At 61.9% G+C, this 22,650-nt stretch overlaps 1 protein-coding gene across 1 annotated transcript; it reads left to right on the top strand.

The window, feature by feature from the left end:
- Positions 1-8,912: 8,912 nt before the first annotated feature.
- Positions 8,913-22,351, top strand: EXOC3L4 (exocyst complex component 3 like 4). The gene is made up of 12 exons (XM_036882436.2): positions 8,913-9,031; positions 13,332-13,762; positions 14,168-14,819; positions 15,810-15,921; positions 16,233-16,355; positions 16,752-16,852; positions 17,081-17,161; positions 18,453-18,567; positions 19,110-19,229; positions 19,321-19,473; positions 19,777-19,898; positions 20,848-22,351. Exons 1-12 carry the CDS (start codon positions 9,024-9,026, stop codon positions 21,053-21,055), a joined length of 2,226 nt encoding a protein of 741 aa, XP_036738331.1. The 5' UTR covers positions 8,913-9,023; the 3' UTR covers positions 21,056-22,351.
- Positions 22,352-22,650: the final 299 nt, after the last annotated feature.

The raw sequence follows: 22,650 nt of genomic DNA, 5'->3' as shown, positions 1-22,650 counted from the left end.
GTTGATGGCTGCATCTTGGAAAATGGACGCCTGAAAGGTGAATTGTGGATGGAAAGATGGTGGATGGTGGATGGGTAATGAATAGTGTATGGTAAACGAACGGTTTAATGTATAGATGGAGGAAGGTGGATAAAGGGCAACTGGATGATGAGTGGATGAGGAATGAAGATGGATATTGTATAGATGGTGAATAATGGATGGAGATGATGCACAGGAAATCAGTGGGTGAATGGTGGATAGACTACGGTGGATGAATCCTCACTACTCTCTCTGCTCTATCCCCAGCATATTGTTGGCACATAGAAGGCATCTAGTAAATTTTTCTCGACTGTATGAATATGGATGGATGGCAAATGGCACTAAATGAACAGTGAATTATGGATGGATGGACAGAAGATAGTGTAAGATAGCCAATGAATGGGTAGATATGTGGGATAAAAGATGGATGATTGGTAAATGAGTGGTGAGTGAGTGGGTGGTGAATTGTAGTGCATAGAAATATGAATGAATGGTGAATGATTAGTAACTGGATTGTAGATGGATGAATTTTGGCTGACTGGATGGGTGGAAGTCAATGGGTGCATAGTAGATAAACCCAGAAAAATGGCCAGTAGGTAGATGGTAGATGGATGACTGACAACCAGATATGTGGTACCTGAATAAAGGAATAGTAGATGGATAGACAGTTGTTCTGTTAGATATTGAATGATGGATGGGTAGAAAGGTGGTGGATGGATGGATGGTGAATTAATGTTGGGCTGAAGGGTATTTTAACGGTGTAGTGACATTTGGTAAATGGTGGGTGTGGGTGGTGAATGAACGGATGCATGGTAGACTTGGTGGCTGGACTGGGTTGGGTGGTGGGTAGTGGCGATAGCTGGTGGCTGGAGGCTGGGTGGTGGGTGAATAGTGGATAGTGAGTGGACCGTGATTGGGTGGTGAGAGTTAGAAGGTGGATTGTGGATGGGACAAATGTTGGATTATTGATGGTGGATGACAGTAAAAGGTTGAATTTTTTGGGGGTGGTTGGAGGGTGATTGGATGGTAGAAGGCACATGAATAAAGATGCGTGGTACATGGTGGTGGTTGAATAAATGGCTGCTGAATGGTGGATTTTGGATGGACATTGGGTGGAAGTTGGATGTTAGGTGCCGGATGGTGGAAGGCTGGGGAATCACGTGACTCAGGAGTCATGTGCCTTGGCCTCGGGTGTCAGGCCTGCGCACCAGGCTGAGTGAGGCTGACTGTCCCAGGGCTGTTCTGCTCCTTTTTGGGACTGGGGATGAAGATGAGAGGGCAGAGGTGTGAGGACAGTCTCTCACCCACGTTGGCCCACCGCTTAGGTGTTTCCCTTCTCTTCACTTCTTCCAAATGGAGGGTGTCCTCTTTCCATGCATCTGGCCGCACTGAAGTCCACCCCCTGAATTCCTGAACCTCGAACTTGAGGTCTGGGGTCTCAGTAACCAGGATCAGGTTCCGAGGGATGCATGCTGGTCAAACGGAGGATGAGACCAAGTGCCACCGGGGAGCTGGGCGTGAGTGTGAATGAGGGGCCGGGCGAGCGTGGGCGTGGGCGGAGAGCGTGGGGGCGGGACGCGGAGCCCGGAGGGCGACCCCTGCGAGCGGCTCTGAGCGGAGCGGGCCGGCGCTGCGCCAGTGTCCGGCGCCGGTGGGTGAATGTGAGCGCGGCGCGGGGGCGCCCCTTCCCCGCCGTCGTCCGACAGGTCCCCCTGCGCCCTGGCCCGGCGGGAGGCGCGGCGTGGGTGGGAGAGGAGGCAGAACGAGTAAGGGGTTTGACTGGGAGCCCCCAGGGAAAGGAAGCGCTCGGGGACCACCGTCAGCTCTTGGCTGCTGGACTCCGGCCGTGGGCGAGACCTGCGCCCGCAGGGTCCTTGCGCGGCGGTACCTGGCGCCTGGGAGCCGGCCAGGTGGGTGTGGAGCAAGCCCCCCACGTGTGAACGCTCTGCGGGCTCTGAGCCCTGGGGCGCCGCGGCAGGGAGGTCGCCCCCGCACGCCTGCTCTCTGCCCGCAGCCCCCTGCCCTCCAGGGTGACCGCTGCCGTCCTCTCTGCGGTACCCGCGCCTCGCCGTCCATCTGTACCCTTTCCACGGTCAGCTTCTGCCCCCTCTCGTCTCTCTCCTTCGTCCCTGGCCAGCAGGCTTTCCTGCCTCTCCCTCTGGCCTCCCTCTTGCATCTGTCTGGACCTCTGGGTCCACCCACCTGGTCTCTGTCCTGGCTGCCCTGGGCTCGAGCTGAGGTTCTGGGGTCCTGGGATGGGATTCCAGGCGGGTTCACATGGAGGGACTGAGCTGGGATCATCTAGCTTGGGGGACCTTTCACGTCCTCTGGCGTCGGGTGGAGGCACTGCGGGCTATGGGTGGCTGCCCGTGCCCCAGGACACCCGGCGCAGTGTGTGGCGCTTCCCGGCCTTCCCTGGGTCTCAGTGGAATCTGAGCTGACTTGAGCTGGGTGTTTGGAGAAAGAAACCTCACTTCCCGGAATAGCAGCCCACCCCCTTTGCTGCGTGCCCACAGGACCCTCCCCACACTCAGGAGGGCATCACAGGCATTCTGTCCGGCTGGTCAGCGCTTTCCCTCTGCCCAGGCCCCTTCCCGCACTCCTGCCTCTTGCCCGTGGCCCCCTGCTGCCTCCCAGCCAGTACCAAGGTCAGGTGTCTGCCTGCCAGACTCCATGTCCATTCTGCCTCTGGCCTAGTGCAGGGGGAGAGTCTGTGGCTGGTGCCCATGATCTTTCCAGAGCCCTCGCTGCTTCTGGCCTGGCTCCCTTGCGTGTGCCTGTGGGCATGGCCAAGGGCAGGCAGGATATCAGTTTCCCTTTGGAGGTGGGTGTTGAGGGTGTTGGGTGTGTGGGGGGTATCTGCTCTTGGGAAGGACCTGAACATCTTTGCCTTAGGCAAGCTCAACCTGGCCCATGCTGGCCCTAGCCTTGGACACCCACCTGGGCCCCCCACTCTATATGCCTCTCTCACTGTCTCTGCCTCAGGACACCCTTCTCCCTGCTGGCCTGGCTGCCTCCTGCCCCTCCTCAGATCAGCAGGCCCTCTGCCAGGGAGCCTTCGTGAGTCTGAAGGCTGTGTCAGCCTCACCCCCTCCTGCCCTTGGCCCTCTGCTGCCACCGGCACCCCGTGGAGTGCCTGCCCAGTGCCCCCTGGACAATGGGCTTGGGCAGGGAGCAGCAGTGATGGAGGTCTGGCCGGGGCAGTGGGCACTGGGCCTGGGGTAGGGTGGGGGTGGGCAGGTTGGGTCAGTCTGCAGCTTCTGGGAGGAGGCTGGGACCCAGCATCTGGCCCACAGCAGACACTTCATCTCTGCTCCCCATCTCTGTGCAGCCTGACAGTGCCACCCCTGGACGGCATGGCTGCCCCCGGGCCTGCCAGGCCAGAGCAAAGCCCCACCCGGAGGCTGGAAGCCCAGCAGGAATGGTACGTAATTAGGGCCTGGGGTCTGCCAGCCCTCAGCTCTGGGGGATGGGAGGCGGCCAGCCTCAAGTGCCTGCCCGTGACTTGGGGCATGCCTCAGTTTACCCATCTGGTTCAGGAGACAGTTGCTCTTCTATAGAGGTCTGATACATAAAGCAATTGAAGGTCAAGCTGCCTTGGTTTACATGGCACCCCTTCTGCCCTCAGGGACCTAAGGGCTCACTTCCTAAGCCTATGTGCTCTTTGCTGGGCGAGGCAATGCCAGGGTCCCCTGCCCTTGGCTCTGGTTCTCTGGGGAGGAGGTATTAATGCAGCTTAAAGTGAGGTCCCTACACAAGGGGTGCTTTCTTGTTCTGAGTTCTAGAGTTGGGCCACTCTCATTGCTGGCATTGTTGGGGGCCAGTGGGGCCAGAGTGGGGGTGCCCAGTCTAGTGTTACACAGGGGCCAGTCTGGAGCCTGGGGCTGCAGCTACAGCATCTCTGGCAGAGCAGATGGAGAGGGTGGGCCCCAGGCCTTGGAACTCCAAGCTGTGCCGGCCTGGCCTCCCTCACCCCATGGCGCGCTCTGTGCAGAGGAGTGCAGCTGGCTGGGGCCAGCATGCCTTCCTAGAAGAGGGCATGAAGGAGAATGGTGGGTGGGGAGGGATTCCCGGAGCGAGAAGGAGCCCTGCACTGGCAATGCGACAGGAGGGCCAGGAAGGCCCAGTCGTTGTGCATGACAGGGTCCCTGCTTTGCGGTCTGATTCTACAAGAGTCCCAGCCCAGCGACATCTGTTCTCACACTTCAGGGTGATCTGTGGTACTTGGATGAAGTGCTGGCTTCTGGGCCGCCAACCAGAGAGTCTGGGCTGGACCCAAGAATGTGCATTCAGGCACATGCTCAGGTGGCAGTGCTGCGGTAGTGTGCGGGCTGTTCAGCTAAGACCTGCCAGCTGCCTGCCTGCCCTCATTTGAGCACCATGCCACTGGGGGAAGGTGTACATCACCAAGCAACTCTCCTTGCTGGTAAAAGAGGTGGAGGGTGGGGAGCTCCGGAAGGGGACCAGCGTCAGCGAAGGCGTGGAGTGCAGTGGTGCAGGCGAGTTAGGGCTGCAGTGGCGCTGGGGTCAGAGGCCTGAGCGGGAGCACAGTGGCTCAGGCCTCTACCTTGGCCTTGAATGGGAGGCAGAGATGCTGAGGAAACCAGGAGAGCTCAGGCAGGTACCCCCACATGCTTGTGGGCACTGGATAATGAGCCCTGAGCTAGCCACTCAGGTTGCTATGGCAACTGCTTCCTAGCTGCTCCGAGCAGGGAGAGGGCCCAGCAAGGAAGACCCCAGGAGGGACTGCACAGGGTATGGGAGGCAGCTGGGGATGTGCAGAACTCTCGGCTCCCTCACTATGTGGCCTTGGCCTCTCTGGCCTCAGACCCCTGTGAAATGGGCCTCAGGGCCGAGCCCAAGTGGGTCCCGTGGTGCCCCGGGCAGAGCTGAGTGCGCCAGCCTCAGGGGCAGCATGAAGGAGGGCCACGCTCCTCTGAGGGAGGTGCACAGCCTGTCCCCTACTTCCTGGTGGACAGATGCAGGACAGGTGTGGGTGGGAACCTGGCGTTGCCCTGGCCCCTGCCTCTGTCCCTGCAGGCTGCAGTGGCAGCCCGGGAGAAGGGCCCTCGGCTGGGCCCGCAGCTGCCCTCTGTCTTGGTGGAGCCCAGTGAGGTGGGTGCTGTGGAGCGCGGGGAGCTGCGTTGGCCCCCACAGGGTGCCCAGAGGGATTCTCCCTGGAGCCCGGCTGCTGCTGGGGAGTGAGGAGCCCTCAGGGATGTCACAGTCAGCAGCAGGCCAGGCCCCCTCCCCTCCTGCTGCTCACGCTCCACCCTGCTTGCCTTCAGGCCTCAGCTCCAGTGCCTGGTGCTGCCTGGTTTGACGTTGTCCTTGTCACCAGCCCCCCTCCCCCCTGCACACCAGGTCCTCATCACCTGGTGGCCCCCAGCTGGCCCCTGGGAGGGGGCCCCTGGGAGGAGCCAGCAGGCGCGGGCCATATGAGAACCTGCTCGCTGTCACCCTTACCACCCAGCCTGCCTCCTCTCTCCTTGCCTACGTGATTCACCGCCTTTGGAACAAGTGGGTGCTGACCACTAGGCCAGCAGAGGTGAGGTGTGGTGCTGAGCAGGCCCAGCCCACGTGCCCACGCGACGGGGAGATGGCCAGCCCATGGCAGACTCCTGGCTGGCCTCAGGTGCCCTGGTTAAAGGCAGAGGGGCTGCAAGGAGGCCATGTGGGAAGGAGAGGGGTCAGCTGGGGGATCTGAGGCCCAGGCACACAGCAGGCTAGGTAAGGGGCCTCTGTGGAGGCACCTGAGGGGTGAGCTGTGCCCTGGGAGGTTCTGTCCCCTGAAGTCCTCTGGGGAGTCTGTCCTTGGTGAGGAGATGAATTTGGCCTCAGCTGGGGTGGCTTAGCATCCTGCCTGCCCTCTCACCCTCTCAGACGTCAGCCCCTCACCAGCTGCAGCCCTTACTGGTTGGCCACTTTCTGCTCGCAAGTCATTCCAGTGGTCCCTCAAGGGGTGGAAAAGGGATCAGACATTTCCCAGGAAGCATGGCCAGGATTTGCTGACACGTGGGATGTAGGGCAAGGGACCTGAGCGGGCAGGGGTCGTTTCCCTGCTCCTGGTGTGGGATGCAGTGTGGGTGATGGTGTGCTTTGCTGAGATTGCATCCTCACTCCTCCCAGGCAGTGTTACAGCCGTTTAAACCCAGTGTCCCCAAGGTCCTGTGGCTGACAAATAGCTGAGCCGGGACAGAATCCCAGGTCAGCCAGGGATCCACGCGAGAGCCATGCCCATGAGGCCACACTGGAGCTCACCTTGTACCTGGGCAGGACTGGAGCGAGGAGACCCACAGCGGCAGGTCCCACGATCCTGCCGTGCCCAGTGAGTAGGGGGTTGAGGGGTCGGCCGAGGAAACAAGCCCAGGGACCTCCGCGCTGCCACCGGGCCCCTTGAGGACCAGTCCATCCACCGCCTCGCCGGAGAGGGGTGAGCATAGGGGGCGGTGCCAAGACGAACGAACGCCCACCCCGTGGCCCCGCCCCCGCTCGCAGGTGCAGGGTGACCTGGGGGAAACGGGTGGGGGTCCATCTGCGGCTTCCCCCGGCGCTGGCTGGAGTCACTGCTGGTGTCACTCCCCAGGGTGCTTCAGAAACGGGGCCACCTCAGCTTCCCAATATCTGCCTCGGAGAGACTGAGGCAAAGCCCACGGCTGGAGAGGGGCGGAGGGTGGAGCCCCGGCTTCCTGTTCTTAGCCTGGTCCCGTAGGAGCCTCTGGGGCCGGTAAGCGTCTCGTGGTGAGGATCCTTCTCCCTGCCCTTCCGGACGTGAGAGCCCGGTCCGTGAAGCCACACCACCCCTGCAGCCCCATTTTATGGAGGAATAAACGGAGGTTCAGCACAAGAAGTTGGGCTGCACTCCTCTTGGGGTCCCCAGCTCTGCCTCCCCACCCAACTGCCCTTCTGCTCTGCCTTCTCCTGACCCAGCCAGACTGGCCTGTGCCAGGGCTCCTCTGGGACAAGGCTGGAGTTTTCCAAAGGGATTTTACTGAGCAGGTTGGAGAAAACCAACACAGCAGAAGAACAAGAGACATCACAGCTCCTGCTGAAAAGCAGGTGTGCGTGCGGCGGGCACTGGGAGGAGGCCTGGGTGCCAGCAGTGTTTCAGGGATCCATCACTTGAGTGGAGGTGACCCATAATTGGAGATGCCAGGACCCTGATGTGCCCTCTGGGAAGCAGAAACCTGGGCTGGAGTCCTGACCCCTCTCTCTCCAGCTGTGGCTGCGGGTAGGTTCCTACACCTCTCTGTGCTGGTGTCCCAGTGCAGGCTGGGTGGAGAATATCTCCTCCACAGGGGCCCCAGGGCTTCCAGCAGGATAGAACTGCCCAGGCGGCCCTCTGAAGAGCCCTGGGCAGTCACTCTGGGGGGTCCTCTCAGTCTCTTCAGTGGTGTTGCCCCTCCCATCTCTCAGTCTGACTGTCAGAGACGCATGGAATGGGAGGCCACTGGGCAGGCCGGCATGAGCTAAGGGGCAACCCCTCACCCAACAAGCTGGGCACCTCTTGGACTTGAGCTGGGGCTCTTGGGACTCCAGGGGAATAATGACTCAAGTGGTAGACCAGAGGGCTTCTCAGAGGAGGTGTCTGCCCGGCCTGTCTGTAGATGGCAGTAGGTTGATGAAGCGTCTCAGGTGCCCTCCAACCTGGTTGGGCTGGATTTGTCCTCGGAACGTTCTTACACTGGAGTCCTAATTCCTAGGACCTCAGATGTGGCCATGATTTAGATAGGGCCTTTAAAACAGAGATTACGTTTAAACAAGGCTATCCAGGTGAGTCCTAAGCCAGTCTGGCTGGTGTCCTCATGAGAAGAGGAGACACAGACACACACAGAGGACAACCGTGGGCTCCGGGGGAAGACGGCAGGCTCCGGGCCGAGGCGAGAGGCCATGGGAGAACAGCCCTGCTCACACCTTGACCTAGGACTCTGCAGCCGCCAGGACCGTGACAAGATCAATGTCCACTGTTCAAGCCGCCCAGCCCTCCGACGCTGACCCCGCAGACTCACCTCTGCTCTGGGCAGCACCCAGCCCAGGGGCCCCTCCTCCTCCGCCTGGCGCCCTGATGCCTCCAGCCTGGGCAGGACAGGCCTGGATCTGTCCGCCCTGGACTTTCCCTAGGACGCAGGAGCAGAATCCCCCGGGGCAGGTCTGGGGCCTGCCTCTTCCCGGAAGGCTCAGTGGCCTTGCCCACTGAATGCCTCCAGCCTGGCCCACCGCGGGGAGCAGGGCCTGTGCTCCCAGTCCCCCAGGCTCAGGCACACCCACACCTTTGCTCCCCACTGCCTCCTGCCCATAACCCACCCCTGCTCACTGAGTGGCATCCGGTCTGCCCCTCAGGGCCCCGCACCTTCTTCCAGCTCCCGAAGCCTTCTGGAATGGCTTGTGGTCACAAGGTCCCTCTGCTGTCACTGTTCACCTGCTTGCCCCCCTGCCGACCCCCTGCCCACATGTCTGCTCTCCAGGCTCTCAGCAGCGGGCACGGCCCCCACGCTGAGCCAGGCAGGCAGGCCTGGGGCCATCACTCTTCCCTGGAGGGAGGGCTCCTCCAGACCGGGCGCTGGGACCTGGGTGTCCCCCAGCCAGCCGGCGCCTGCTCTCCGGGCCTTAGTCTGACCACAGGAGGGACTGGCAGTCTGAGTACACCCCGGCAGTGCCCATCCCCATGGCCTTGGGCCTCCAGTGCTGCCCACCCTGGCCCTCACCTCCTGTGGTCCCTGACACTTAGCCTGAGCCTCAGGCTGCCAGGAATCAAAGTTTAGAGACACTGCCTCTGGAATGGGAATGTGGGGGGAGTATTTTTGAAAGTGAAAGTATGGGGGTGGGGCTGGGGCTGGGGCAGGGGGTGGGCCCAGGCAGGCAGTCACTGACCGCAGCTGGGAAGTCCCAGCTGTTGGTCACTCGCTCTGGCTGCTCCAGAGGCCCCCACGCCTGGGCCCAGCTCTGAGGGCCTGGCTGGGCCGGCTTCTGGAGGCCCCACTCTGCCTGGGGCCCAGTGTGTACTCATGAGCAGGTATGTCTGTGCAAGTGGAGCAGGAGGGCCACAGGGATACTGTGGGCAGTGGGTGGGACTTAGGGGCTGAGGACAATTCTAGTTCTGCTAGTGGCCTTCCTGGCCAAGGGCCTCAGCTCGGAGCCCAGGCCAGACTGCCAATTGAAATCACAGTGGACGTGCACACACGCAGAAATCAGAGAGACAGACATGGACATAAAGACCCACCTGCAGGCACACACAGACACACACAGACTCATGGAGAGAGCCCTCGCAGACCCTCTGAGACAGACACATCCCGGGAGACACACACAGGCCAGCACACGGATGTGCACAGCCCGTACACACAGAAGTGTGTGTACTGGGCTTATGTTCCTACACTAGATTGCTTATCTGTTTTCCTTGGGTACCTGCCAAAAACTAGCCCTGACTGGGGGCTGGATCAGGCCCACTCTGGGGGGCTCCTGGGGGCTGCCCTAGGGAGCTTCTGGTCCAGGAGCAAATGCCCCAGCCTCTGTAACTGTCCCTCAGTCCTGGGATAAGGTATGCCCAGGGCTCAGACCAGGCCCAGAGCAAGAGGTGCTGATCATGGCCAGGGAGGCTTCTTGGAGCAGAAGCCACTCATGCTGAGCGGCTGGAGAAGGGGGGTGAGGCCGCTGCTGGTGGGGGGAACAGCCTGTGCAAAGGTGTGGAGAAGAGGTGAGGGCTGCTGAGTAGTTCAAGTGCGCAGTGGTTCCCAGGGGCCAGTTAGGAGGGCCTGATGCCCAGCCACGGAGGAGGGTGGTGGCACCCGGATGGTTAGGTCTTGTCATTATTGCAGAGAGCCTTTTAAGTGCTTTTTCTAATAGGCTTCTTTAGGGTACAGGAAGGCCATTTTCTGAGCAGGCAGTCCTGTCATCCATAAATAATGGCAGATTTCCAGGGCCTTTCCAATATTTATGCCTCTTCCATATTTTTATTGCCTCATTGTCTCTACTAGTTCTCCCAGGCAAAGGCTGAATAGCACGGTGAGAACGCACATGCTCGTCTTCTTCCTTATTTTCAGAGACTTAGTTTGCAAGGAAGGGTCTCCAGGGAGGCTTATGTTTTAGCAAGACCCCCTCACTTGCTCTGAGGAGAGGGATGCCAGGGGTCCAGGAAGGAATGCAGTGAGGACCTGTGATCAGGTAATGGGAGCAGCACATTGGGGGAGGGGGTAAAAGGGGGCATCCCCCGCCCAGGTGGCTAGTTTGTCCATTAGAAGGATGGGGTGTTGGCCCAGGTCCAGCACTGGTGGGGAGGCTGGTGGGGGGAGTGGGCCCTGAGGGAGGCCTGGGAGGATGAGGACAGGAGAGCAGGTCTAGGCAGAGGGGTAGAGCTGAGGTGTGAGTAGGAAGGGGGAGGCCCAGACCTGACTCCCTGGTCACAGAGGGGTGGCTGGGATGGGAGTCCCCAGCGACCGTGTCTCCTGGGCGACATTCCTACCCCTGTGCTGGCCCTGCGGCGGCTGCATCGTCCTGGCCTGGAGAGCATGGGGCCCAGGGTGCAGACCGGGTCTGGGTCTCCCGGTCATGAGGTTCAGGCAGCGCCAAGCTCCAGGGGCAGGGCCTGGGCCTCTGGATACCCAGGACCGTGAGGACAGGGGGCTAGAGAGAGAGAGCCAGAGAGAGGCCGCACAGGTACGGGAAGGCAGGTGTGGCGGGGGCAGCTAGATGGAGTCGGCGGGGAGTCCGGTCCGGCACAGCAGCAGGGCGCCCGGCCAGGCCAGGCCGGGCGAGGGGCGGCTCTGACTTTGATGGTTCGCTCTTTCTCCAATCTGGCTCTGAGGTGATGCAGAGGGGGGCGCATGGACAGAAGCTCCCAGGCCGCTAAGGAGGACCCCATCAGGGACATGGGGTACAGCACAGCCCAGGGCTCCTCGGAGGCGGGGACACCTTCACCCCGGGTCCAGGTCAGATTTGGAGAACGAAGACGGGGTGACTGGGAGAGGGAGCAGCTTCAGCAGAGAACAGGAGGCTGGGTGTGCAGGGTACTGAGGGGTGCCCCAGGAGGCTAGATGGGTGCAGGCCAGACAGCCCCAGAGGCGAGGCTGGAGGAAGTCTGGTCCTGGACAGAAAGGCATGGAACGCTGGGCTGCGGGGCTCCGGCTTGGCCTGAGGGCTCTGGGGAGCCCAACGCAGGCTTAAAGCAGGGGAATAGCCTGGCTTCCTTGTGCTTTGGTTGGCTTGTGGAAGGTCAGGAGTGGCTTGGGAAGCGGCAGGAGCAGGGCCGGGGTCCGTGGGCTGAGCTCGGGGCATTGATGGGCCTACGTGCAGCTCGTTTGGGACAAAAGTGGTTGAGTAAGCTGGGTGCTGGGGGGGCCCAAGTCTTTGCATGTGTGACCTGTGACCTAGCCAGCTCCCCTCCTTCCTCCAGAAACTGTTTCTAGGTTTCCTGGGAAACCTTCAAGTCTGCCGGACTCCTGGCATCTGGGAGCTGCCCCCTCTTGGGTCCCTCTGCTGGGAGAAGGGGTTCCTGGGGCAGCAAGCCTGACTCGCTGATGCCTGGAGACATGGGAGTCCTGCTTCTGCTCCTAGGTTTCCAGATAGACCTAGGCTGGTTCAGGCTCCCCACCCCTAAGCTGTGTGGCTGAAGGCAAGACCCCACCCCTCTCTGAGCCTGCAACTTTGCTGTCCTGGTGATCTGATGTGTGCCAGGCAGTGGGCTGGGCACACAGTAGGTACTTACTGTGTGTGAACTCTCCCAACCAAGACAGGGCCTGGCTTGTCTCCCATGCCCACATCCCCTTGGTGACAGAGCCTGAAGCACTGCTGGGTACAGCCCCGGCTGGACAGCTTCTCTTCAACCCCACTCCTCTCCCTGCCGGTCACTGGGGGGCACCGAGAAGGGGACAGACAGCTCCTGTGAAAATGCTCCCCATGTGTGTGTGGGTCGGTCTAAGTTGGCCAGGGCCCCTGAATCCCTGTGTCAGGTGCGGTCGATGACCTGTGGCCTCGGCAGGGCTGATAAGGCCTCAATCCCCAGAGCTTGCTCCTCCCTCTGCGGGGCCTCCTTCCACCTGCGCAGGGCCTCTGGGAAGAGGAAAGTAGGCCTCAGCTGAGCCCTGCATGTCTGAGCCCTGGAAAGACTCCTCGCTGGAGGTCATGAGGAGTGGGTGAGGGTCCGGGCTCTGTCCATTCCGGTGTCATCCCACCCCAGGCAAATCAAGGCCTGGGGAGAGGCGTGTTCCTGGCCTATGTTGTCCAGGGTCAGGTGCTGGCTGCAGCCTGGCCTTTGCCCTGGGGAGGGTGCTGGGGATGAGCTGGGGGTTTAGCCTCTGGTTGGTTAGTGACTTCAGCAGGTCTCACCCTTTTTTTTGTCCTAGTTTCTCCAAGACTAAAATGGGATCTTGCTGGCCTGATACCTCCCATCCCCTGTTTACACAATGGGGTGGGGTGGGGGGTCTCAGCCAGCTGAGAAGGTTCTCTCTTTCTCACCCCCCTGGCTTAACCTAAGGCTAGAAAATCAAACACATCCAGGCTGAGCTGAAAGGAGATGTGGGCAGAGCCTGAAGGGCCTGGGTGATGAGGGCCCTGAGCCCTGGGAGGGGCAGGGGCTGCCCCTTTTCCACAGCCCCATGCCCTAGGGAACCCCTCCCCACTTCTGTGGAGGAGGACCAGAGCTCACCTGGTGGGGGATGGGGAGGAAGTGCAAGGGGTGAGCAACAGCTTTGGAAACCCCTAGCCCCTGGTTAAATATAGACCCACGGCCCCTCCTACCACCTCCCCTGCAGGGCTGCAAGGCCCTGATAAGCTGCGGGTGGCCTCAGCCAGTGCCCTCAAGCCTGACCCTGCCTCCCCTCCAGTTCTGAGACACCAGGGAAGAAGCCCCCTCCCACAGGGTCCCAGAGCTCCCCTGTGAGCAGAGGCAGTTAGGAATGATGGGCTGAACGGGGGTAAGCTGACGGCTCTGGGGAGCAGTGAACACTGCAGTGGGAGTTGGGGGCAGGCATTTGGGGTTGCAGGGCCTGAGGCTCAGGAAGTTCTGGTGTGGTTGCTGGGCCCAGCCCCGGAACTGTGGGCTGAGGGTTGCACAGTGCCCCCAGAACCTGCACACACAGCTCCTCTCTCCACCTGCCACGGCAGGCTCTGGCCTAAGTGCCTGGGGAAGCCTCCTGGAAGGCTGTGTCAGGAAGGGCTCTCTGAAGCAAGCGGCTCTACACCTCCATACCTGCTGCAGCTGGCGCAGAGATGGCTCTGGCCTGAGAGCTGCTTGGTGACAGCCGGGGGCTACCACCTGGGGGAAGCTCCCTGACCGAGCGCTAGGCACCCCCGTTCCTCCTGAGCCTCCTTTTCACCTGCAGCTCTCCTGCTGCCAAGATGCCGCTGCCACGGACAGTGACCTCTGCACCAGAGCTGCACCGTGCCAAGGAGCCCATGGAGCCGCCGACCGCAGCACAGAGCACTCGGCGGACCAGCGGCGGGGATGAGCCAGGCCCCCGCTGGGAGGGCCTGAGGTCCGGCCTGGGCACATTCCGACGGGCCTTCCACCGGTCAAGCCAACGGGCCTCAGGCCAGACTCCCAAGGACGACCCCGGCTTGCTCCGGCGCGGATCCCACTTCCTGCTCCGGTCCCTACGGCGCACCCTGGACAGCAGCGCTGCTGCTGACCAGCCCCAGGCTCCTGCTGTGCTAGGGGTGGCCCAGGGCCTGGAGGCACCCTCGGGGGTCATAGGTGGTGCCGACCAGAAGACATGCACTTGGGTGGGGCCTGAGGAATTGGAACCTGGGGCAGGTGAGGGCTTCACGAACAGCACTAAGCTTGGGAGGAAATAGGCTAGAGGGTGGAGCAGCAGACCCTGAGCTTCTGACAGGGTCTCCTCCCCACGTCCCACAAAGCCCCCAAGTGGGGTATGGGGTGGAGCGGGGCTGGAGAGAAAGGTACGGGCTGAAAGTGGGGAAGGCAGGGGCTGATCCCGATTGTGGCTTTCAGCCAGACCTGGGGTTCTGCTGTCTCTCCGAGGTGATTCCAAAGGACAGGTTTGCCAGTTGGGTGCGTTGCCCCTGGAGCAGGCCTTCATGCTGAGCTCTGGACCCAGGCAGCCCAGCTCCAGTTGGTCCAGAAGGGAACCCCAAGTTCAGGCCACAGGTCTGGGGCAGCCCCCTCAGTGCCTCTCTCTCTCTCTCATCCTTGTAAAAGGCAAATCTGTGGCTGACCTCATCACAGAGCGGCGACTGCTGGCAGCCTTCCAACAGTTGAGGCACCTGGAGACACAACTAGTGGCTGAGAAAGCCTCCGGCACCTTCAAGCAGAACCCCACAGCCTTTGCGCGCCGCGCTATGGATGTGTGCCTGCACTACGATGGTTTGGCTGCAGAGATCAGTGCCATCGTGCGCGAGACGCTGAGCCCGGACGGCGTGGATGCGGCCACACTGGCAGAGCTGGCAGATGTGGTGCACGCGGAGGAGGAGGCCCACCAGGCGCCCCCAACCGATGGCGACTTCTTGACCACGCCACGCCATTGGCGCCAGCACTGGGAGGATGCTGTGCGGCAGAGTGTGCAGGAGCGCGTGCAGCAGGCCGGCACCGGGGAGGCCCTGGGGGCAGTCAAGGGGGCATCGGACCTGGCCCAGCTTCTAACCAAGCTTGGCTGCTTGGTTCGCCACGACCTGCAGAAGGTGCAGCTGCAGGTGCAGCCCGCTTATGCGGCCTCTGGCTTCCCGGCGTGGGAGGTCTACCTGCATGCCTTTCACGGTGCAGTGGCCCAGCGCCTCCAGGAGCTTGCATACAACGCCTGTGGCAGTGAGCAGCTCTATGTCCTGCTGGACTGGGCCGCCAACGTCTACAGCAGGTGAGGCCCCCAGCCAGAGAGCCATGGAGGGCGAGGAGGGGCTGGCACCCCCGCTCAGGAGTGCAGGGCACCTTTCTTCAACCTTTACTCCCTGGGAGAGAGGGTTGCTGATTGGGCGTCAGACATCCTGGGGGTCTTCGACATTCTTTCCTCCCTGTCATGGGCCATGGTGCTCTCCTGCTGGGGTTTTCCTAAGGGACTCCCCATGCCTTGAACGGTTCCTGAAGCTGGAAAGCGTGTGAGGGGAGGTTGCCACCAGGGCAGGGAACCCAGTTAGAGAGCCTACCCTTGCCCGCAAGGTGTCTAAGTGAATTAGAAAAGAGCACCCTCAGGGCAGGACACAAGCAAGGACTCACCAGCCCCTCTGAATGAGTTGGATTTCACGCCCACTCCCCCCTTCGGTCAGGCAAACCGACGCGCAGTGCAAGGCCCCCTGAGAGCTTCCCCCTCCGGCTCTTCGCTGTGTGTTGGGGCAGATCACCTCTGCTGCTGAGTGCCCCCACCCCCATCCCACAGGCAGGAGAGCAGACAGGAGGAGAGTGTCTAATGTCCTGGGCCCATTATTTTGCTGTGTGGCTTCAGGCAGGTGCCCACCCCTCTCTGGACCTCCCCAGACCTGTGATGGATCCCTGAGCTGTGTGGTACTTGGGGTGCTTAGAGCGTAGTGTGCCCTTAGAGCGTAGTGTACCCTCACTGTGAGAGTAGAGGTCACTGATGAGGCAGCCTGGCCGAGGTCCACCTGCACAGCTGTCCTTTATGTGCACACGCAGCTGATTCCTAGGGCGCCAGGAAATCCAGCAGTGAGAAGCCTGGCGGGGTGGGGTGGGTGGGGTTGACACATCAGCCCGGAGACGTTGAAGCATGTGAACCAGCCCGACTGCCGGCCCTGCGGTGACAGTGTCAGGCTTTGAGCCTGGCTGGAAGGGCATGCAGGCAGCCGCCACTTGTCAGAGCCCCGCCCAGGCCCTCAGCCCTCAACCTGCCTTCCAGCCCTGAGTTCCTGGGCGCACTGGACTTGGGTCTGCCCACAGAGCCGTTGCCCCCACTCCTAGCACCCGACTTGTGGGCGCAACTCGAGAGAGACTACACCAGCTTCCTAGAGGTAAGGCAGAGGCAGAAGGCGCTGGGCTGGGCGGGCCCAGGTGGGAGGGGCTGAGGGTGGGGGTGGGGGTGGGGGTGTTGGGCTAAGCTCTGCGGGGGCGCATGGTTGGGAGGCGCGGCACCCAGGACCACCACCTGCGTGCTAACCTTAGCTCAGGCTGAAGCCACCCCTTACCTGTGGTCTCGGGTGCAGGCTTGTGCCCCGACAGGGTGGCCCTGTTCTCCAAGGGCACACGACGGGGCTCGGGAGGTAGGGACACCTGGCTCTCCTTCTTGGAGGACCTCACTGTGGCCCTTCCCCATCCTGCCCAGACCAAGATCATGAACTGCTTCGACTGCATCCTGCAGCTGGAGCAGAGTTGCTGGGCAGCCGCCGAGGCCCCGGACATTCTGCAGGGCCGCTACCACACGCCGCTGTGCATCGACGTCCACACGGTGCGGCCCGGGAGAAGGGACCTGTGTTTGGGCCTCAGACGGTGTTCTGGTCACCTCGTGGTGGGGACACCCGGAGCTGTACAGTTCAGTCCTGGCGTTCTCTTCCCATTAGAGGAGAGCCTGGGGGCCCCACGTAGGGCAGCATTGAAGACCCCAGGTCGAGTGGCCAAGCTGGGAGCACCGGGGCCCAGCTCCCAGCTCGGCGGGAGGCTCGTGGTGTGGGAAGCTGGGAGGTTTGGCCCCCAGGCTGCGGTCCCTGGAAGCTGAGCTGAGACAGCGAAACACAGGAGGGCAGGCTGGACCCGTCGCTGGGCGACTGGGTGGGGGACTAGCAGAGTAGGGCCATGGGGCCGGGAGCTCAGAGGCGGGCTCACCGCGTGGCATCCGCACTCGCAGCTTGTGGCACAGCACGTGAAGGCGGCCGGGGCGGTCTCCGCAGAGCTGAAGGCCACCACCCTGCAGATCTGTGCGCGGGCGCTCCGCCTCTTCCTGCCCAGGTGCGCGTGCATCCTCAGCCGGCTGGGGTGGGTGGAATGGCCGGGGAACGGACGGTGGTCGTCCTGTTTGCTCAGAGTCCGAGATTCGGGGACAGGTGAGAGGGAGGAGCCGCACCGTAAGGCCCGGTGTCTGGGTGGTGACCTGAGAGGAGGGCTGACCCAGGGTCATAGCGCAGCCGGGAAGAGGCCTCTGCCTCTCCCTAAGGCCTCTGCGTATCCCGTCCCCAGATTTGAAAAGGCTTTTCTGGAGTCAAAGGCGGTGAACGAGCCGCAACTGGGCGCCAACATCAACGCCTGTGAGGAGCTCAGGTGGGTGTCTCGCTCCTCCGCAGGAGTGGTGCCCGACGCGGCCAGCAGGAGGCGCGCGAGCTCCGGGAACCCGGGCGCAGAGGGCTCCCGAGGCTGTGGGCCCCCTGCCCCGTCCCCGCTGTCCCCCTCGGCCCCGCGGAGCTGAGGGGCAGTGACGCGGGGAGTTTCAACGCTGAGCAGAGGTAGAGAAGTTCCAGCTGCCCCAGTCTCCGCCTGCTGCCTGCTGTTGGTCTGTCCCTGCCTCCCTGGGCTCCGGGGCTCTCCTCTCTTCATCTCCGCCAACCTTCTCCCTTTTTAGGGACACTCCCTCCTCTGAGGAGCCCTCCCTGACACTCCACCTTAGACTATGCGCGAGCTGGGGCCTGGTTCCGCTGCCCCCAGAATGCAGGGGCCTCCCTGTCCGCTGGCAAGGGCAGCTCCCACTCTGTAACGTCAGCCCTAGGGCAAGTCTCAATGTCCCCCCACTGTGGACCACCAGGGCAGCCAGCAACTATGGGCCCAATCCCAGCTCTGCCACTCACTGGTGTGTACCTTGAGATGAGTCACTCCCCTTCTGTGCCTCCTTTCCTCGTCTGCCAATGGAGGTCAGGGCACCTGCGCCCCAGGGCTGTGTGGGGACCAGAGCCTTGGAGGACGGTGGGCACGCTCTTAGCGCTTGTGATGCATCCATGCTGTGCAGTGCTTTCTCTGCCTGATGCATCTTGTCCCAAGTGCGTTTTCTCGTATATGGATGGGAATGTGGAGGCTTCAAAAGGAAATGCTCCTTGTCATGCAGCCAGTGTGTGCTGGACCTGGACCTGAGCCGGCCTGTCTGTCTCCAAGGCACCACTGTGATGAGGCACAGCTTATCTAACATTCTTACATCTGTCTGTGCCAGGCCAGTCCCACTGGCCCCTTGGAGGCAACCTCTGGCCGAGCCCCTGATGGAACTTGAGCCTGCCTTTCTGGGTCCCTGTACTGGGGAGTGGGTGTAGCTTGGCCCTCAGTTTCCAACAGTGAAATGGGACACTGTCACCATCAGGGAGGCGACCATGAGGCTCACAGGAGGGTCCCTGGTGTTGGGCATGTCTGTGCTGCACTGTCTCATCACCAAGAGGAATGCAATGCAGTGAGGCCACCATGCCTTGCTGATGGGCTCCCAGGGCTACTACATTGTTCAGACCCAAGGGCTGCCCTTCATGTGATAGTCTAAGTGAATGGAATTGGTATGGCACCTCATGGCATGGCTGTACGCTGGTCTTTGTCCTGCTCCTCCATGCCCACTTCGTCACCTGTCCTGGCCCTTCCTCAGGACTAGTCTTCTGTCCAAGTTTCCGGGAATGTTAGAGGAACTGGAGAAGCCTCTGGTGGCTGCTGCTAGCACCTTCCAGAAGCAGCTGCTCCAGGGCTTACAGCGTGATGTGCAAGTGAGTGGGACGGGCCCTCCTCTCCCCACTCTCCACAGTCAGCATATGCCTCTGTGCCCGGGAGCCTGGGGGCCCAAGTGACAGCATGCACCTACCCCAGGGGCAATTTCAGGGGGGACGGGCAGGGGACCCGGACAAGTTCCCAGATGAGCAGTGACGGTCGTTAAATGCCTACCTTCTTCAGTCTTCACCTCCCAGGGACCTTGGAGTGGCTCCAAGGAGTCAGGCCCTTCACCCAGCCCCACAAGGCCTCTCTGAGGCTGCCCGAAGCAAAGCCTGGCTAGATGCTCAGACTCAAACGCTGCCCACTGGAGCTCAGGGCCTGGGGGTGCAGTCCTGTGACATTCCTGGCTAGGAGAAGGGAGTCACCAGGGTGACATTAGAAGGGGGACAGATAGCCCCCCAAAGTTTCTTCCTGGTGACAGATTGTCCCTTGTCCTGAAACACCCCTGTTAGGAGCTATGGCTGGGCTCTGAGGAGAGGGTCTCGTGAATGGGGAGGATATGGTTGGTTAGAAGACGCTCCCTCACCTTTGCCCCCAGCCATATTTCAGGGTCCTGTGCACCAAGGCCTGGCTGACCCAGGACATGCTGCAGCCCCTCATGGACGAGGTGGTAGCCTTTGCCCAGCACCTCAAGCACGTGGCCCCACCATGGGCACAGGTATCCCAAGGGGGTGGGCCCTGGAGGGGTGTGCCCAGGGCCGGACTGTCCACCCTGAGCCTGACCCCGGCCCTGCCCCTGGGATCACCAGGAGACTCTGCAGGAGGCACACCGGTATGTGGTCCGTGAGTACCTGGCCCAGGTGCTGAAGCGGCCCAAGCAGTTTCAGGGTGTTGATCGCATCACTGGTTCCCAGAAGATGAACCTCGACGCCCAGGCCATTTGTGACACCTTCCAGGGCTTGGTAGGAGCATCATCTGAGGGCCCCTGAGCACTCACCTCCTCCTCGGCGCCTGGCTGGCCTGCCTGCGGGCCTTCCACCAGCGCTGCCATGCTAAATTCAGTGCGGGGGGCGGGGCCGAGCGGGCACCAGTGTTGCACATATTTGCTTACAGCTTGCAGGGTTTATTGGGAAGCACGCGGGCCACGGGGATGCGGGGCGGTCACAGGAGGGCTAACTGTGCACTGGTGGAGGGTTTGCAGGCGTGGGTGTCCGGGGCTCCTGGGGGACGTGGCCCGCGCCACGCCAGTCTCCGGGTCTCCGCAGGGCTCTGAGGCCACATGGCTGGGCCAAGCTATCCCGTGCATGGCTGACATACTGGGCGAGACTGACAAAGATGACATCCAGCGGCATCTGGAAACGCTCATCCGGAGCTACCCAGACATTAGGTCCGTACCCCACCTGCTCCCACACGGGGTTCCGAAGGGGCACCGAGGGGCCGGGGGCGGGGCGGGGCTTGGGCCCGGGGTGGGGGGCCGCCCTCCCTTATAACCTGTTCTCGGAACCGCGGTCAGTCCCCTGGTGGAACGGGGAGACCCTGGAGGCTGAGGGGCTTTGGGGCCCCTCCCCGGGCATCTGGCAGCAGAGACACATACCGCTCCCCACCTCCGGGAGCCTGAGGAAGGAGGCTTTGACCCCTGGGGGAGGGGGTGGGGAGGGCTGATGAGTCCTCGTAGGTGGAAATCCCAGCCCGAATCCCTCCGTGCCGTGGAGATTCCAGGACGGGGCAGCCTCAGAAAGCCCGGTCCCAGCCCCTTCCCCGCCCACGGCCGCCCCCAGGGAGAATTCCCTGCTCGCGGCGACTGCCTCTCCGCCTTTGGCTGCAAGTGACCGCCCCTCGCAGCTCCCAGTTTCCCTTCCGGGGTCCTCGGGGTCCTCTGCCCCTCAGGGCTCCTGGGGGTGGCGCTCCGAGCCCTTCGGGTGCTCAGGTGGAAGGGAGTGACTCGTGATGCCCCCTGGGCACCAGCCTCCTGCCTCCACACTGCCCCTCTCCTTGCTGCCTGGCTGTGGCTCCCTGCACAGTGCTCACAGGAGGCCCCAACTCCTTTCAAAGGCCCGTTGTGACCTCTGGCCTGGCCCCGCCGGCCCCTGCCTCCCCCCGACCTCTCCCACTCCAAACCCTGCACAGGCTGTTTCCCCTGTTGGGATGCCCGCCACGGCCCAGCCGCCCCTTCAGCAGCACCATCCTCCCGTCATTCTCAGCCTCTCTCAGGCCAAGCTTCAGGAGTGCTGGGTGTTTTCTGGAGCATTCTTCCAGCCTGAACCCAGGGGCTCCCCTCACTCTGGGTCTGGGAGACTGGGGTGCTGGGCCCGCAGTGAGAGCCCTGGTCTCTGCAGGAGCGACCACGTGCTGGCCATCCTGGCACTGCGCCGACTGGGCCTCCGCAGGAAGCAGCTCCTCCTGCAGCGTGCCCAGGACCTGCTGAGCGCAGCCACCAAGGCGGGGGGCTCCCAGGCCCCTGGGGGCCACGTGCTCTTCGGGGAGATCCAGGTGTCCACCTCCATGGATGTGCTCATCACCCGCATCTGCTGCTCCTGCCCCTGAGGGGGGCCGACCTCAGGTGGGGGACTGCAGGAGCTAGGGGGGTGGGGTCAGCTAGGAGCCCAGGAGGCACTCTCAGCCCGGAAGTCCAGTCATGGAATTTTCGTCCTCAGTTATGCACGGCTGCTCAGCCAGAAGGAACGTCAATGATGGAGGCATTTCGGGCATTTGTGGGGGAGTGTTTGGGGCAGCATAGGTTCCCTCCAACACTGTCCCACCAGGGAAGGCCTCCCTAATTGTCCAGCACCACCCCCAGTCTGAAAGGGAAGAACAGAGTATTTATTTTAAAAGAAACATGAATTAAAATCGTGCCTCCCTAAGGAGGGGCAAGGCCAAGCTGGCTGGGGGCCGTGCGCCAGGGGGCCCGCCTGGAAGATTCTGCAGTGACTCTGCTCGGTAGGTGGCTCTTCCCTGCCGGTTGTATCTGTGGAGAGACTGAGACAGGCTCGAAGCTGGGAAGGCCCACACCTGCAGCCACAGGGCAAAACAAGCTTTGACTCTGGTCCCTGGGTCCACTGGCCTAATGTTCCAGGTGAGCCTCCCCCAGCAGGGGTGGGCACTGCTCTGTCCTGTTCTAAACAAGAAGCCAAGACTTGTTCTGCAGCTCCCGGTATTTGGGTTAGATGTGAGAGGGACTTCCCAGCAGTGAAAGTTGTGGGGTTACTGCCGGGCAAGTGTCACTCATGGAGTGTGTATTGAGAGCGGATCCTGCAGGGCTCAGCTCTGGAGGCGGGGCTGCAAGGAGATGCTGCCGTGTGCACCTGTACCCCCTCCCCCAGTCCTTCTCTCATGGAAAGCGGGGACCAAAATTTGGCTCCAGCCTCCTAGTGAGGCTTCTGGGAAACCCATTTGCACTGGCAGTCTCAGGCTTGCCAGGGCGGCTGAGCTCTGGGATGGGGAGGTTTACAGGGGGACACTGAGAGGCAGCAATATGTACCCTCCCCTGCAGCAGGCCCCCACTCTCTCTCTGTGCCTGCCTCTGACCATGGTGGAAGTGGGGGCAGGTAACTCTAGGTGGGCCAAGTTGAGCCTCCCTAGGACAGGGCAAGGCTATAGGGCCAGGCTGGTGGGTGACATGTCTCTCCCAGCTCCCTATGGGCCCACCTCCTTGTACAATGGACACCTGGGGGCAGGGCTGAGGCATGTGTGCCCCACTCCCTACACCAAGGCTGGAAGACAGAGCCAGGTCTGAGTCTTATTGGGGTGCTCGGGGGAGTGGGGGCAGGTATCATGGCAGCCCCCTCTATGGGACCAGAGGTGGGGCAGGCAGGGAGCTAAGGGACTGTCCTGACCTCTCTAAGCAGGTCATGTGTGAGTGCTGATACTGACGAGCAGTCCTTGTGTCAGTGGGGAAACTGGGGCCACCAGAAGGGAAGGCCGGCACCGCTTCACACCAGACCCCTGCCCAGGTGGCCTAAGATCCTCATAGCTTGGGGAGGGAAGGTGGCAGAGGAGTGCCCCTTTCCCTAGAGAGGCAGGTGATTGATGGGCCAGCCTGGCGCCATGTGTAACACCAGCAGCCACGGGCGGCTTGAGCGAGTTGCAGCTGGGTGGGGTGGAGTATAGGAAACCTTGCTCGGGTCTGGGCCTAGGGAGGC

This window comes from Manis pentadactyla, chromosome 11 (assembly GCF_030020395.1).
Source record: "Manis pentadactyla isolate mManPen7 chromosome 11, mManPen7.hap1, whole genome shotgun sequence".
Classification (NCBI taxonomy): domain Eukaryota; kingdom Metazoa; phylum Chordata; class Mammalia; order Pholidota; family Manidae; genus Manis; species Manis pentadactyla.
The sequence above is the reverse complement of the archived record's forward strand: the minus strand, read 5'-3'. Positions and strand labels throughout refer to the sequence as shown.

What these genes read in the sequence shown, in the direction of transcription:
- EXOC3L4 (XM_036882436.2), top strand. An exon ending in GCTTACAGCGTGATGTGCAA is followed by an intron (nt 18,568 to 19,109) that starts GTGAGTGGGACG and finishes CTTTGCCCCCAG; the next exon opens with CCATATTTCAGGGTCCTGTG. An exon ending in TGGCCCCACCATGGGCACAG is followed by an intron (nt 19,230 to 19,320) that starts GTATCCCAAGGG and finishes TGGGATCACCAG; the next exon opens with GAGACTCTGCAGGAGGCACA.